The sequence below is a fragment of the Mercenaria mercenaria genome, chromosome 1 (genome assembly GCF_021730395.1).
Source record: "Mercenaria mercenaria strain notata chromosome 1, MADL_Memer_1, whole genome shotgun sequence".
Lineage (NCBI taxonomy): Eukaryota > Metazoa > Mollusca > Bivalvia > Venerida > Veneridae > Mercenaria > Mercenaria mercenaria.
In genome coordinates, this window is record NC_069361.1 from 34,128,568 (window position 1) to 34,145,541 (window position 16,974).

General features: G+C 33.1%; 1 protein-coding gene across 1 annotated transcript in view; it reads left to right on the forward strand.

The window, feature by feature from the left end:
• The window catches only part of LOC123542193 (B-cell lymphoma/leukemia 11A-like), a 120,377-nt gene that overhangs the window by 59,600 nt on the left and 43,803 nt on the right, over positions 1 to 16,974 (forward strand). Inside the window, exon 2 of the mRNA XM_045327900.2 lies at positions 4,531 to 4,902. Coding sequence (XP_045183835.2) covers positions 4,531 to 4,902 — 372 coding nt within the window. The remainder of the gene's footprint in view (positions 1 to 4,530; positions 4,903 to 16,974) is intronic.

Sequence of the window (16,974 nt, forward strand, 5' to 3'; positions counted from 1 at the left end):
AAATTATAAATATGATATTTGGTAAATCTAATTTTTTTGTTTATTTATGTAAATAATAATATAATATCCCTGATGGACGTAATTTATTAAAAAAAAATTTGCAGTGGCAGCCTTTGAAATCAATATTGATAGAGACTGTTTACTTATGACTGCTGTATGCCACAATTTGATGGACAGTTTCTTTTTTTCCACTTTATATAATGCATAGTAAACATGGGAATGAATAGAAAGTTCACAGACTTACTGCAGAGAAAATTAATATGGTTGCATTTTGAATTAAATTCATTTTGTCGAAATGTAAATAGGACTGTAGAACTTTTTGAAAAGAAGAACAAATCCCATGGATTAGTGGATAATATTTTATATGCACTATAATTGTGTAGAAATACAATTGGTTTTTAGCTCACCTGAGCACGAAGTGCTCAAAGGTGAGCTTTAGTGATCACCCTGTGTCCGGCGTCCGTCGTCGTCCGTCGTCCGTCCGTCCGTCCGTCCGTCCGTCGTCAACAATTTGACTGTTAACACTCTAGAGGTCACATTTTTGACCCAATCTTAATGAAACTTGGTCAGAATGTTACCCTCAATAAAATCTTGGACGAGTTCGATATTGGGTCATCTGGGATCAAAAACTAGGTCATCAGGTCAAATCAAAGGAAAAGCTTGTTAACACTCTAGAGGTCACATTTTTGGCCCAGTCTTAATGAAACTTGGTCAGAATGTTACCCTCAATAAAATCTTGGACGAGTTCGATATTGGGTCATCTGGGGTCAAAAACTAGCTCATCAGGTCAAATCAAAGGAAAAGCTTGTTAACACTCTAGAGGTCACAATTTTGGCCCAATCTTAATGAAACTTGGTCAGGATGTTACCCTAAATAAAATCTTGGACGAGTTCGATATTGGGTCATCTTGGTTCAAAAACTAGGTCACCAGGTCAAATCAAAGAAAAAGCTTGTTAACACTCTAGAGGTCACATTTTTGGCCCAATCTTAATGAAACTTGGTCAGAATGTTACCCTTAATAAAATCTTGGACGAGTTCGATATTTGGTTATCTGGGTTCATAAACTAGGTCACCAGGTCAAATCAAAGGAAAAGCTTGTTAACACTGTAGAAGCCGCATTTATGACTGTATCTTCATGAAACTTGGTCAGATTGTTAATATTGATGATCTTAAGGTCCAGTTTGAATCTGGGTCATGTAGGATAAAAAACTAGGTCACCAAGCCAAATCAAATGAAAAGCTAGTTTACACTAGAGGCCACATTTATGACCATACCTTAATGAAACTTGGTCAAATCTTGATGATCTATAGCTCAAGTTCAAATCTGGGTTAGGTGGGGTCAAAAACTAGGTCACTAGGTCATATCAAAGGAAAAGCTTGTTAACACTCTCGAGGCCACATTTATGACTATATCTTCATGAAACTTAATCAGAATGTTAAACTTGATGATCTTTAGGGCAATTTTGAATCTGGGTCATGTCGGGTCAAAAACTAGGTCACCGGGTCAAATCAAAGGAAAAGCTAATTAACACTGTAGAGGCCACGTTTATGACCATATCTTAATGAAACTTGGTCAGAATGTTAATCTTGATGATCTTTAGGTCAAGTTTAAATCTGGGTCAGATGGAGTCAAAAACTAGGTCACTAGGTCATATCAAAGGAAAAGCTTGTTAACACTCTAGAGGCCACATTTATAACTATATCTTCATGAAACTTAGTCAGAATGTTAAACTTGATGGTCTTTAGGTCATGTTCGAATCTTGGTCATGTCGGGTCAAAAACTAGGTCACGGGGGTCAAATAAAAGGAATAGTTAGTTAACACTTTAGAGGCCACATTTATGACCATATCTTAATGAAACTTGTTCAGAATGTTAATCTTGATGATCTATAGGTCAAGTTTAAATCTGGGTCAGGTGTGTTAAAAAACTAGGTCACTAGGCCAAATCAAAGGAAAAGCTTGTTAAGACTCTAGAGGCCAGATTTATGACTGTATCTTCATGAAACTTAATCAGAATGTTAATCTTGATGATCTTTAGGTCAAGTTCGAATCTGGGTCATGTGGGGGCAAAAACTAGGTCACCGGGTCAAATCAAAGGAAAAGCTAGTTAACACTTTAGAGGCTACATTTATGACCATATCTTAATGAAACTTGGTCAGAATGTTGATCTTGATGATCTGTAGGTCAATAGGTCAGGTGAGCGATACAGGGCCTTCATGGCCCTCTTGTTTAAAATGTGACCATATCTATATTTTGACATTTACAAAATTAATGTATACTGCTTTTAAATTTGGTTATATTTCACATATTATGTTGTATTCTGTCACTTAACACAATAATTTTTAAGTGTAATTTTTATATACTTTAAAATCAGATTTTTTGAAGGGATTTATTTTTGTTACACTCACTAACGCTCTATTTTCACGAAAACAAATACTCGTGAAAGCTTATAATATTTATATAATTATTATATATACTTGTCTTAATACTCCATTAAGTTACAGTGGAACTGGAAACGTCAATATATTTTTTCCATATTAATGACGTCTGAATTTCATATCTTGTGCACAAGCTCATTTTAATATGTGTTGTTGCATTAATTTTTTTTATTTACGTTAGTTTTATCAGCTTTATTTAGGCCATTGGACAAATTCATAACATTTATGTAATATTGATATTTGTAGATCAGTATGTAATAAATAGGTTATTAGCTTTGCACCGAGAAATGTGTACTTGTTCTTTAACGAAATAATATTGGGCGATTTTAGGAGCACAGTATCATTTCTCTGTTGAACTTGTGTATATTTCTTGATACAAAGCAAATAAACTATAAGTATTGTTTTTAAAAATGTATTCATATGTATCAAAGATCGGTCATTATAAATTATCATGAATATTCTATCACACAGCCAATTCCAGTTTCAAATATGGTGAACTTTTAGCCTCGCGAACATTTTGAATTTTACAGTATCAAATTAACAGTAAATTTCTAAATAAATGTGTTTATAATGATAGTATTTTTTATGTTTTGAGATATGTATCTTTTTTTTTGTTTTAAACAAGCAACATCTTGTCTAATTAAGTTACTTTTTTATCATGATCACATTTTTATCCTCTTTTTGTGTCATAGAATGATGTGGGTTTTGTTTTACTTGCAATTCTGTTTTATCTGTTTTAAATTGAAGTTCTGCAGTAATATTAAGCTACATATATAATACAGTATAGAAACAATTACATGAAATTCTGTACATATATTAGATATTCATTGTGCATATAAGCGAAAAAGTGTCAAACTGAAGTATTTTTAGGATAGAGTCTGTCTTTTATTGTGTTTGAATTAAAATAGGAAATTAAATTTGATATAATATCAGATTTGCAATTCAAGTTATTTTCTAAATCAGGAAAGAGATACATTTTATTTAGTCTTAGAAGCCATATTTAGCAAGTACAAAAATGTTACACAGTAAATAATGTGATTTTAAATGATAAAACTGTTGCAAAATCCAACACTTAGATTCTTAGATTTCATATATTCTTGAAAAAGGAAATGCCATTGAATACCAGTGGAGCCATTGCTGATATATACCTAATAAAATGCCTTTTTTTCCTGATATAGAAAATAACTTACATTACAAATATGATATTAAATCAAACATCACAAAAAAAGCAACATTTGTTATTGATTATTGATTCATCATTTTGTCGTAACAGATTTGGAGATTCAAAACTCTGTTATACTCTTGTAGACATAGAAAAAGTACATCAGTAATTCTTTCAATTTCACTTCACTAAAATTTAGCAAAGTTTATAACAGTGCTACAAAGTCTTTAGTCTCCAAAACCAGTTCTCTCCCTTTACTGCTACGAGGAATCAATTATTTTCATCGTTTGATTCATATGTTTCCTGTATTTTCAGAATTAAAATAAGGCTAATGTGGGTGTTAATTTGAAACAAAAATGTTTTTCTGTGTAATAGTCATGTGAGTTTCATTGTTATTATGTTGTTGAAACAACAGTGATTATGTACATGTACAGCTAAGGGAGGTAACCACTGTAGAATCCTAGAATTACAATACCATGAAAGGACTAGACACATTTTTTATGTCCCCACACATTTATGTGGGAAGCATATTGCATTGCTAAATATTGTATAAATTTTAATTGTTAAATTATGTGTAGGACTTATGAACTTGGTAATGTGTCTGAATGGCTGGATATAAATAGAATGCCTTTATTTTAGTATAGGGTGAAATAATTATCCTGATAAATCCATTATTACTTGATTTCTGGAAAAAAAATATTTGTCTAAGAACCTAAAACTTTTTGATATGCCTTGTAGATACCAGATTAGTTGGCAGGAATGCCTGCAGATATTTCAACTGCAATAAAAAAAATTATTTAGTGATCTTGTGTTTATTGTATGTACAATGGTTATTAAAGACACGTGCAAAAAAATCATAATGAACAAAAGAAAAATTAACGCTTCTTATATCACCTTGTAACTTACTAATTGTTTCTTTTTTTACTTTGCAGTTGAACAAGAAAATGACCTCCTTGTTTGTGGAGAGTGTCGGACCAACTTCCCATTACGCGAGATCACAAAATTCATCCGCCATAAGGTCAACAAGTGCAATAAAGAAAATGTCGAGAATGACAATGATGCATTTGACGGTAACTGCGATAGTGACGATGGTAACAATGTAATCAGCTCAAAACGTACACCGATATCTGCACCTATCACGAGAAAGGAGTCGTTTGATGGCGTTAACAAGTCACCACGGGTCTTGGACACTGACGTGAAAACCGAGGAAGATGAGGACAAAGACGATGTTAAAGACGTTAAAGACAGATTACCATTTAGACTCAAACAAGTAGCCGATGCAGAATCAAACACAACTAATACAGGTAAATATTTTAAACTTTGTCATTCAAATACAATTTATACATTTACCAATTAAAAAAACTTAGAAGTTTTTGAAAAAGTCAGGAAGATTTTCTGTTAAATAAGATGAGAGCATATTTGAAATTTAATTATTAACATGATTTGTCTCCCTTTTTGAGAAAAAATTGTCTCCATATTTTAGTAAAAGTGTTTTGTTTCACCTTTTAATAAAAATGATGAGTCTCCATTTTAGATGAAAATGATTTGTCTCACCTCTTAGGCATTGTCTCCCATTTTGGTGAAAAATAATAATTTTCTTTTAGATTTTAAAAATGATTTGTCTCCCTTTTTATGCTGTAATGATTTGCAGACATTTTGGAAACAGATTTGTGTGTGTATTCTTGCCATAACAGAGAAACAAGGGAAGGTAAGTTTGCAGCAGGAAGATGGCACATTTCACCAGTATGTCCAGACGCCATGGAAAAAGCTATATGATTTCAAAGTTACAAGTGAAACTAGCATAATGATCAAAACTGTATCAAACATAACACAGTTGTCCTCTTGAATTATTTAAGTGGAGTAATCCCATGGATGTAGCAGGTTTTAAGTATGCTCCCTACCTAGTCCTTTCCCCGTAAGAGGCTTTCCCGAGCGTATTAGCAAAATGATGCAGACGGATTCTCAAACTTTCTTTTATATACTAGATGAGTGGTACTAACAGTTGAACTCTAGAGCATAAATAATGATATTGCACTTCAGATATGCCAATATTAGAGTGATAAGTTATACTTGTACGGCTAAGGCTTATTTGGAACAGTTTTCAATATCGGGTTGAGCGTTTTATTATCTGTACAATAAAGTTGTTTACTTTACTCATGTTGCTGAAGTGTAAAGTAGTCCACAGGGAAGTTATAACTCTCTTCCTTGATATTACTTTCATCCCAGTCAGATTTAGTCCCTCTAGGTGAAGCAGACTGCACGGGTCCCACATTTTACTTATGTAACTGTGTGTCGCCAATGTCGGCAGCAAGAATTCAAATTGCAGGGGACAAAGTGCACCAAAATTATGAGGAACCTTTATCAGGTTGTCTTAAAGTGATGTAGATTAAACATTTGAACAAGTATGAAAATATTTTCATTAATTATATTTTGTAGTAATTTCATTATTGTCCTAGTCATTATTTTTTTCATTGTTGTTTTTGCTGTGCGAATTTTGTTACTACGTGACACGATTTTTTGTTCTTTCTAATTTTCTAATTCCACAATATTTCCAAAATCCATAATTAGATCACAATTTTAAGATGTGCGAAGGTAATGCAAGAAATGTTCAAGAAATGGCTGCACACTCATTATTTTGCCTCGGAAGGTGAAAAGTTACGTTGCATTAAAATTCTGCTGGAACATTAATTAGTCATTGAATGCAGTCCCTGATCCATTGACTTCTTAATTAAAATTTATTCGATTTCGGAACTTCTCTTTTCACCTCCAGAACCTGCATGATGCGCTAGTTGTAGAAGCCTTTAAGTGCGAGAAAATGCAATGCTATTTCCTCGGAGAGCTAAATAAAGGTGGTTTCTGATTGATTAATATGTCAGCATTATAGCCAAAAACTAAGTTTCCCCGGAAATTGATACCTAGAAAAAGTGGACTTGACTTTACCAAGAAATAGTGATGAATGTTTTATTTTAAGTGAAATTTTTCCGCAGTAATAAAAACACACTTCGTTTGCTTTTCCTGCCGCAAGTTTTGAATTTAAACCAAAGAGATATTACTAAAAGGAAATGATGATATGTTTAGAGAAGAAAAAAGATTCTGGTAGGGTAAGTTCTTATCTGACCTGAAGTTTCTGTGACTGTAAAAAAATTACTACCTATGATATTTTAATAATAAAGGCATTGGTGTAGGAGCATTTTCGATGTGTGTGTGTGAGTGGGTTGGGGTGTAGGGGTGGAGTTAAGGGTGCTTCCTCATAGAGCGTGTCCAGATTGGTTTAACAAGTAAAAGAAACAGAAACTCAGAATGTTAACATTATTTATCAATGCTGTCAGAATTGTTTTGTTTTAATTAAAGTTTCTTAGGAATCTGTTACAAGTACACTGCAATCTTTCTCTTCATTTTGAACCCGGATACTGTGAGTCTCAAGGTACTCTTTCAACAGATAAGGAAAACCTACCTATTCATTGGTGAATAGTGCACTTCAGTGATTCTCTTTAAATTCTTAAATTCAATTTTTTTTTGGAGAATTTGATGCTTTTTTGTAATGTATCAAAACGAAGAAATATGTTAATAAGACATTCAATTTGCCTAAATGTTCTTTTTTAATAGGTGATACAAAATATCTTGCAAAGTCACAATTTATATGTAGCTCAGCAAAACAGAAGGCAAAGAAGAAATATAAAATGGCATCGGAACGGCAAACAATTAAAATTATTACAGCAAAAACACTCGTAAATACTCTGCAGATCTCTTTTACAAATAATCTGCATTCAATGATAACAAAATTTACTTGAACAATCTGTTGATTAAACAATAGAATCTTGTATAAAAAATTCAATAATTCAGTATTCTTTTCTTTAACACATATTGCAATAATTCTCTCAGCGCACAAATTTTCATGTCTCCCCAGTGTAACTGATGTAATTTTATTGCAAAAAATTAAAATGTTGAACTAGGACCATTTTATTCCTTTAATACCTATAATTGGATTTCAATTCCATTACGAAAGGTTCCCATTTTAACAATATCCTGAACTGCGCACTTGCATTCTATGTTTTTTTTGCACTAACATGCGTGATAGCCTTTCCTTAAGTAAGGCTTCCCTCATTCTCGGTAACACCCTATGGTGCAAGCTAATTTACGTTCAGTAATTTTGTATCGATCTCTGAACACCATTAAATTTTACTTCAGAGAAGTAACTGCAGTAAAATGGTTCCATTTTCGTTTCGGCTTCTGAAAGAGATAGTTGAGGGCGGAATTAATAGACAAGTAGACAAAATAGTGTCTTGGAAAATCGGGAAAATTCTCAGACTTCTTGCAAAAATAATTTCTTTTAGAAAATTTTAAGATATAATGCATATAAAATATCTTTATTTTTAATGTTTTGAATCTTGAATATTTCGTATAAGTTGTTTTAAAAGATTGAAAAAAAAAGGATTAATTTTAATGGATTTAATGTTGTAATGGGACCAGTCCACAAAATTAAATGCAAAGGGACAGTTCAGATTGTTCTGTGAAGCGTAAAAATTATCATAAACCTAAAAGTTTAAAAAAAAGCCGTAATTCAAAAAATCTTTTCTGATTATCATACCATACCATTCAAATAATATGTAACAAAACTTTTTACAAAAGATCTTACCTTAAACTCTTTAAATATGCAAGTATCTTAAATTGAAGACCAGTTCTTAAACAAAAGTAATTTGTTGTGCAATGACAAACATGTATCTTCCCTTTCAGTTAAGTAATGTAGGAAACTGACTGCATTATGGAAGGGATTAAGGGGATTGGCGAGGAATGATATCCCTGGGTAAAATATAATTCCGTTGTAACACACAGTAAGCAGAAGCATATCTGTTATAGCTCTCAGGAGACGCATTTTTACAAACTTTCAAAATGTTAATTTAATACTTTTCCCTACAGACTTGTTGCAGTTTCTAAGAATTTGTAAACATTGCCATGCATCGCCACTTAACGAAGACTTCTGAAGTTCTAGCCAGTCTTGAAAAAGTAGATCGCTCTCAAAGAAAAATGAGATGCATCTGAGAGCAAATATGGCATAAAATTCTATTCATAACTAATAGAAAACGATACAATAGAGAATTGAACAATAACATACTGGATGAAATTTATGTCATTCTTAACCTGTAGAACTTAGAAACATTATGAAAATGCCTCTAAGATATAAAATATAATTAAGGACTTGACTCAGCGATCGCCGAGAAACTTTCTTACTTGTTTTGCATTTATAATTGAGCATTGTATTGTATTCTGAGAAAGATATTTTGAGGAAATATATCAATAATTTAATGGCTTTGCTGCATGGCATTTCATAAATTTATGTTATGTATTTGTCAAACTACCGCTAATTGGTTGCTTGCTTTCTTAATGGTGTCCATTTCTTAGAATATATGGAGTAGATATTTAAATACAGTTTTGACTTGCAGTTCCCAGATTTATACATATAATTATGTACATTGTGTTACATTTTTATTAAGGATTCTAACCTAGCAGTTTTGTATTTAGTACATCAGAGCTCGTAATTCTGCTGAAATTTAATGCAATTGTTAGCATTTGATTTTTTTCTCATATTGAAGGGAGGTAATCATAAAACAGAAAGACATTGATAACATTCTGAAACTTTACTTAGTGGTTAAAAAAAGGAATCCTTGTCATTATTCATTTTCAAAATTGTTCTCAGCCAATCAAATGAGTTTGTATTATAGCCGAAAAAAAACCCTCCATGATTGAACATTTTGGTGAGTGTTGTCTGTATGTTAACAGAAACAAATAAAATGTTACCATAAAAAAATACATGTATGTCATACTATGTTTTAGTTTCGGATATTGATGCAAATTAGCAGTGTCCTGTGAGGTAACGTAACACCTCTTTATAGAAGAAAACTATCTCTAAAAATAGTGTCAACTTCGATGAGAAAATGAATATTTATTGGCTGTAAGGAAACAAAGATCTATGTTAGGCCGCCAGTAATAATAATATGAGAGAGCAGCTGAAAAGAATATGTCTTGATTAATGACACAGATACTGTTTTGTTACATACACATTTTTTTTATTCCGTATAATCTTTGATAAAACGAAAGAATTTACAAATTACTTTATTTGGTATTTTGCAAGGCCTAACAGAAAAGATAGATAGGGCAACATGATGGATAGCCATTTCTTTGACGTTCCAGTTATTGCTTAACCTTTAGCCTGTTCAGCTGGCAGCAAGTGATTTTGCCTTTGCCTTTGCAACCAGTGCAGACCAAGATCAGCCTGCATGGATGTGCACTGTTTGCTATCCAGTTAGTAGATTTTCAGTGAACACCCCTTTGAATAAGAAGTGGTACTGCCCAAATTGAATGATGGCCCAGTCCATTTTAGAAATTTTGCAGGGTAAAGTTTAAAGTTTGTTAGAAATCTAGACCGGCTGTGTAACAACAAAATTTTTAATATTTCTGACTTTTCATTATTTGTATAATCGAAACAAAAAAAATCAGTAAAATTTAAAATGTCTAAAACATGAGAATACAAAAAATGATGACAATTATGGAATAGGGCAGTAAATCTTAAAAATACGCTGAAGAAAAAAGAAAACAGGAAAGTCGCAGTAGCATTTATATAAGCATGTTGCACAATTAAACGACATGGAATGATGGATTTGTCTCGCCTCAGTGGAATTTCTTGGCTTTTTGGTAACTTCCAATTGTGATTGTCCTCACAGCAAAATGTTCGACTCGCCCTTTGGGACCCAGATTAGAATGCTTTAAACGGAAGTAGTTTCAAAGTCGGAACACATATTATGGATGATAAAGTCGTAACCTGTTGCTTTAGAAACATGACAGTGTCTAGGACATAAATCTTTTCAACACTTTAAGATTTCCTTTTTTGTTATTGTCCCAATATTTGGATTTATGCTTTTTGCTTAAAAATTTTGTTGGAAGAAATTTCAATTATTTTTTTTTACAAACTTTTATGAAAGAAGTTTTTTTTTTAAATGTTCACATTTTATTAAATTAAAAGTAGTTTTTCTGGTGCAATTAAATATTTTTGTTGACATTTTTTGTAATTTGATTTTTTGACTGTTTCTGAATTGATTTGTGTTCAGAGACCTGCCCCAGAATGCACTTTTGCATCGGAGACAGTTTCAAGATGATCTTACTCAGAAACCACCACTCGGATGCTGAAGTTTTAAGGCTGAGACCCTGGTGTGACTTTTATCAGGAAGAGGTTGAGAGACAAATGTGATACGAATCTGACTGTTGTCTCCTGGAACTGAGTGAAAGTTATCAGACCTTTTTGTTTCTCAGAAACCTACGAAGTCTGTGGGCAAAACATAAGTAATTAATTCTGTATTTATAATATTTTGCAGTTTTAATTTCAATTATTTTTAGAATGAGAGTAGATGAGAGGAAAACATTCAAAGTTCATTTGCGCTGAATGGTCAGGAAAATTAATAATGTTCACTTCTCAGGTAGAAAGAAATTATTAATGAATGTCACATTATCTATGTCTGATATAACTATCATGAAATTCCGTACATTATTATGATTAAATTGGCAGTCTTTGGACCCATAATTCTTTGAAAATGTCAATTTCACGTCATAAAACAGGCTTTCCTCTCCTATGATGTGGCCGTTAATTGCAGAAAACACTAATTAAACAGAAACGAAGTTCTGCTTCAGTTTATAAAATTTACCTGAAATTACTGTTTTTTAGCTCACCTGTCACAAAGTGACAAGGTGAGCTTTTGTGATCGCGCGGTGTCCGTCGTCCGTCGTCCGTCCGTGCGTCAGGGCGTCCGTGCGTCCGTGCGTCCGTAAACTTTTGCTTGTGACCACTCTAGAGGTCACATTTTTCATGGGATCTTTATGAAAGTTGGTCAGAATGTTCATCTTGATGATATCTAGGTCAAGTTCGAAACTGGGTCACGTGCCATCAAAAACTAGGTCAGAAGGTCTAAAAATAGAAAAACCTTGTGACCTCTCTAGAGGCCATATATTTCACAAGATCTTCATGAAAATTGGTCAGAATGTTCACCTTGATGATATCTAGGTCAAGTTCGAAACTGGGTCACGTGGGGCAAAACTAGGTCAGTAGTTTCTAAAAATAGAAAAACCTTGTGACCTCTCTCAGAGGCATATTTTTCATGAGTCTCATGATATTGGTCAGAATGTTTATCTTGATGATATCTGGTCAAGTTTGAAAACTGGGTCACGTTAGGGTCAAAAACTAGGTCAGAAAGGTCTAAAATAGAAAAACCTTGTGACCTCTGTAAGGCCATATTTTCTCAATGCATCTTCATGTAAATTGGTCAGAATGAATCATGAATAATTCTAGGTCAAGTTCGAAACTGGGTCACGTGGGGTTATAAACTAGGTCAGTAGATCTAAAAATAGAAAAAACTTGTGACCTCTCAGAGACCATATTTTTCATGAATTTCATGAATATTGGTCTGAATGTTCACCTGAGTGATTTCTAGGTAAATTTGAAACTGGGTCATGTTGGGTCCACAAAATGGGTCAGTTAGATCTAAAATACGAAAAACCTGTGACCTCTCTAGTGGCCATATTTCTAATGGTTTCTTCATGAAAATGGTCTAGAAATGTTCACCTTGTATGATTATCTAGGTCGAGTTCGAAATGGGTCATGCTGTTGATTTAAAAACTAGGTTCATTTAGATCTAAAAATAGAAAAACCTTGTGTCCTCTCTTAGAGGCCATATTTTTTATTGAGATCTTCAGAATATTGGTCAGAATGTTTTTGATGATATCTAAGTCAGATTCAAATACTGGGTCACGTGGGGTCAAAACTAGGTCAGTAGGTCTAAAAATAGAAAAACCTTGTGACCTCTCTAGAGGCATTTTCTCAATGGATCTTCATGAAATGGTGAGATTGTTCAGCTTGATGATATCTTGGTCTAGATTCGTAACTGGGTCATGTGCTTTCAAAACTAGGTCTGTAGGTGAAAAAATAGAAAACTTGTGACCTCTCTAGATGGCCATATTTTTCACGAGATCTTCATGAAAATTGTGAGAAGTTCACCTTGTGATATCTGGTCAAGTTTAATAAGTGGTCACTGCTTCAAAAAACTAGGTCATTAGGTCATATAATAGAAAAACCTTGTGACTCTCTAGAGCCATGTTTTGATATTTCATGAAAATTGGCAGATTTTTTATTCTTGATGATATCAGTCACATTGCTCAAAAACTAGGTCACTATGTCAAATATAGAATAACATTCATACTCATTGAACACTGGGTCATGTGGAGATAGGTGAGCGATTCAGGACCATCATGGTCCTCTTGTTGTTATAAAATCAGATATCACTCTTTTGTCTTCTTATGACATAATGTCAGCTATTAAATAGCTATGGTCATAAATTAGTTTTTTTTTTAAAGAATGAAAGAGAAATTAGATGAAAAATCTGTCCAAATTCCTTCAGACCTTCAAATGTTATAAGATTTAATAGGTAGATAAATTTTATGACTCCTTAATATTGTATTTTAGGACTATAGGGAGTACTGTTTAGGACTATAGAGAGTACTGTTTAGAACTATAGGGAGTACTGTTTAGAGAACTAGAGGGAGTACTGTTTAGGACTATAGGGACTATAGAGAGTACTGTTTAGGACTATAGGGAGTACTGTTTGGGACTAAAGGGAGTACTGTTTAGGACTATAGGTAGTACTGTTTAGGACTATAGGGAGTACTGTTTAGAGAACTATAGGGAGTACTGTTTAGGACTATAGGGAGTACTGTTTAGGACTATAGGGAGTACTGTTTGGGACTATAGGGAGTACTGTTTAGGACTATAGGGAGTACTGTTTGGGACTATAGGGAGTACTGTTTGGGACTATAGGGAGTACTGTTTAGGACTATAGGGAGTACTGTTTGGGACTATAGGGAGTACTGTTTCTTTAAGGTAGTGGACCTGTAATGACAGTGTGAAATGTCCATTCGATTACGTTACAATTCTCTGCGATTTCAGCATTCTCAAGTATGAATGGATTCTGTGGTATGAACGGAAAATCAGGTGCTTGTACAAGCTACATCACCCAAAGAATGCTTAAGAATACATATTCACACGGAAGTTACTTATTGCCATTACGGGTCCACTACCTTATTAATGTAAAGTTCTTAGCTCTTCGTCCCTTGTGGCAAATATAGGCAAAATGTTCAACACTAGGGAATGTAACAGTTGCCTATTAGCAATAAATCCTGTAATGAGAAACGTGAGAAAAGTTTATTTTAAGTGGCCAGCATGCAATTTTATAAATCTAGATCAGCTGCAAGGTAGTCTGGCATTAAATGCAATATTTGGAAAAAAATGCACACAGTTCTTGTAAGAAATTAAATGAAAATGTTCAGACAAGAATTCTTTCAATTTATATATTCATGTCTTAGGGACTTTTAATATAGAAGTTTTCTAGGCTCTACATTGTCACAGATATCCTCATGATATTCCTTCCAGCTAAATTGTCTGTCATGGGCATTCAAGTTTTTATGAAGAGTACATTTACATTTTTTCATTCAGAAAAATAAATCTGGCAATCTTACTTAATATAATGTTTGATTTTTCAACCTGCTGTTTTCATGTACATGTTGTACCACCCACATTAAATGCTAAAGTTTAACATTGTTCCCCAGGCCATTGGCACATCATCTCAAATGAATGCATTACCAGACTGGTTTTGCTTGCAGGCTCTTGAAACAACTGTTTTTCTTGGACTGGTTTTGCAGTTTATTGCATTCTTTTCCTGGAATGATATACACAGCATACATTTTCTCTTTGGACAACCATATGTTTTTTACATCTGGCTTATATTTTTCGGCACTTAACGCAAGATTACATAAGACGCTTTGCAGTTTGGTTACGCATAGATCATATCATGTGATCAAGAGGCAGGTAGGGTTTCATGACCACAGGGGTCCATGAAGGAAGAGTTTTCTGCGGAATATTAATTTTGCCCGCTAAAATGAAAGCATTGTTAACATTTGCGTATGGTGCGCACTTTTCTCTTGCTGGGGTGATTTCATTTCATTTCCAGAGAATCCTTGTAAATTGCACATTTATACTGGAGAATAAATAAGAAAAAAATTATCTTATGATAATAAACTATGTCGTAAAAATGGAATAGTGTGGTATTTGTAGATTTTATATTTGTACAAAATTCATTTGTTCCCCTTAAATTCTCTTTGTCATTATCTCTGTAATGTAGTATGTTTACCATTAAACAAAAAACATTTAAGTTTAAGTTTCTGCAGAAACCAATCCTGATTTATGATACTTTTGTTTTCGCTTTTGGCAATCGTCTTTATTTATGCTTTATCTTTGAAATTCTGTAAAACGAAAAATATGTAAATTTTAAAAGATTATGGTAAATCAAAAATTTGAATTTCATAAATACACTGAAAAGTGCTTATACCAAGTAATAAAATGCATCATGTTTTCTATGGAGTGCTGATGCCCCATGCAGACAAGTGAGTATTATCTTGAATTTATAAGAACAAGATAAAAAAAATAAATCCTGATGCAGCCAGAATAAATAAATATATCTTTTCTGTTTTGGCCAATTTTTCCATATGTTCCATCATAAAGAGAAAACCTGGGCTAGCTCTGTGACTTATCTTTTGGAAAGGTTGTTGATCAGTCTGATGTTATTTTGGATAAACACTGAGTACCAGTCTTCTTTTTAATCTCTAAACCATTGCAAACCGTCAGATAATCTCTAAGCCATGATGAAGTGATGTCTGCATATGTTAGGCATCATCATTTTTCATGCAAGATTGTGTAACTGAAAATAGCACAAAAATTTTTTTTCTGCAATCCTCAACTGATAAAAGAAAAGAAACCCAAAAGGTCATGGCTAGTTTATTGGGCAACTTTATAAAATATGTAGACAGTTCCATTGACCATTTGATTTCCATTCAGTTCTAGAGGAGGAACATCTGGAATAATCATGTATATTTGAATGAATATTTATAATTCCCCACCCCCGTAAAATTTAAATTCTATGCTAAATACTATATAATTATATGAGGTTAATGTATGAGGTGATCATTATTTGGAAAAACTCAAAGCATTCTAAATTAAATGCTATTGGTGTTTTTTAACTTGTGTTTTAGTAGATTCATAAAATTACTTTCTGGGTGATGGCTCGAGTGATGGTGGGGATGGGGGAATTTAAGAAAAATCCCACTTAAAGTTACAAATTTACAGTATTCATGTAGAAATTTGGTGAAGCTGTGGTAGGGCTAGGCTATTTGTGAAGGCGCAAAGTTTATTCTGCCCTCTCACTATAATTTCTAGATGTCTGTGAAAGATATGCTACAACTGTTGTTTATATAGACAGTGCTGTATGTGCTCTGTAGAGATCATCAGTCACCTGAAATGGATGTTTGGGTTTTCAGTAACAATCTAGTTCAGATTTTTTGTTTTCGTTGAATTCTGAAGAAAGCTGGAAATTTGCTATAATATTTATTTGTACTTGTATTTCTTTGCAAACATTTTGCTTTTAGAAAAAAAAACTGCCCATAATAGCTGATTATTAAATTTTCATTTTTGAATCTTTCTTGAACTTGCAATTTTTTTTAAAAATGACAAATGAATGTTTTAACCCTTACCATGCTGGACACGATTGATTCTGCCTTTGCGACCAGTGTAGACCAAGATCAGCCAGCACATCCGTGCAGTCTGATCATGGTCTGCACTGTTCGCTATTCAGTCAGTAAATTTTCAGTGAACACCCCTTCGAATATTAAATGGTATTGCCCAAATTAAATGATGGACCAGTCCATTTTAGAAATATAGCATGGTAAGGGTTAAAGTCTAATGATACATTTTGTTTGTAAATTAAACTTCAAATGCTTTTAATAATCGAAGTCTGAAATATATTTGTTGTGTAGATTTAAATATACAAATGAGATGTAAGTGTCGTTAAACACTTACAGCGTTATAAATTACAATCTCAGATGGAAGTTAGTGTCTTTAATTACCTCCCTTTAATATATTCACGATTTTTTTGTATAATCATGTCTTTGGTCTAAAAAAATATGTTTTAAAGTTTTAAAATTAAGGTTAAACTTTTTCTCTCAAACATTGAAAACAGAATATATAACACTAATGAAAATGGCATCATTGCAGATTAAACATCTTTCCTTGCAAAAGTTATGTACATAAAGAAAGAGCTATTTTCTTCACTTCCAAGTTATTGGGATTTTAAACCTATGTTAATCTCCAGACAGTGTAAGGAGTTCGGCTTTCTTGTTTCGGCTTTCTTGTTTCGGAAGTAGGGCACCTGTAATTGGCCTTATACTGGGCTTGGAAGCTTGAGTTATTAATCAGTTACAGCTTTCATACATGGCTTCTCAAATATTGC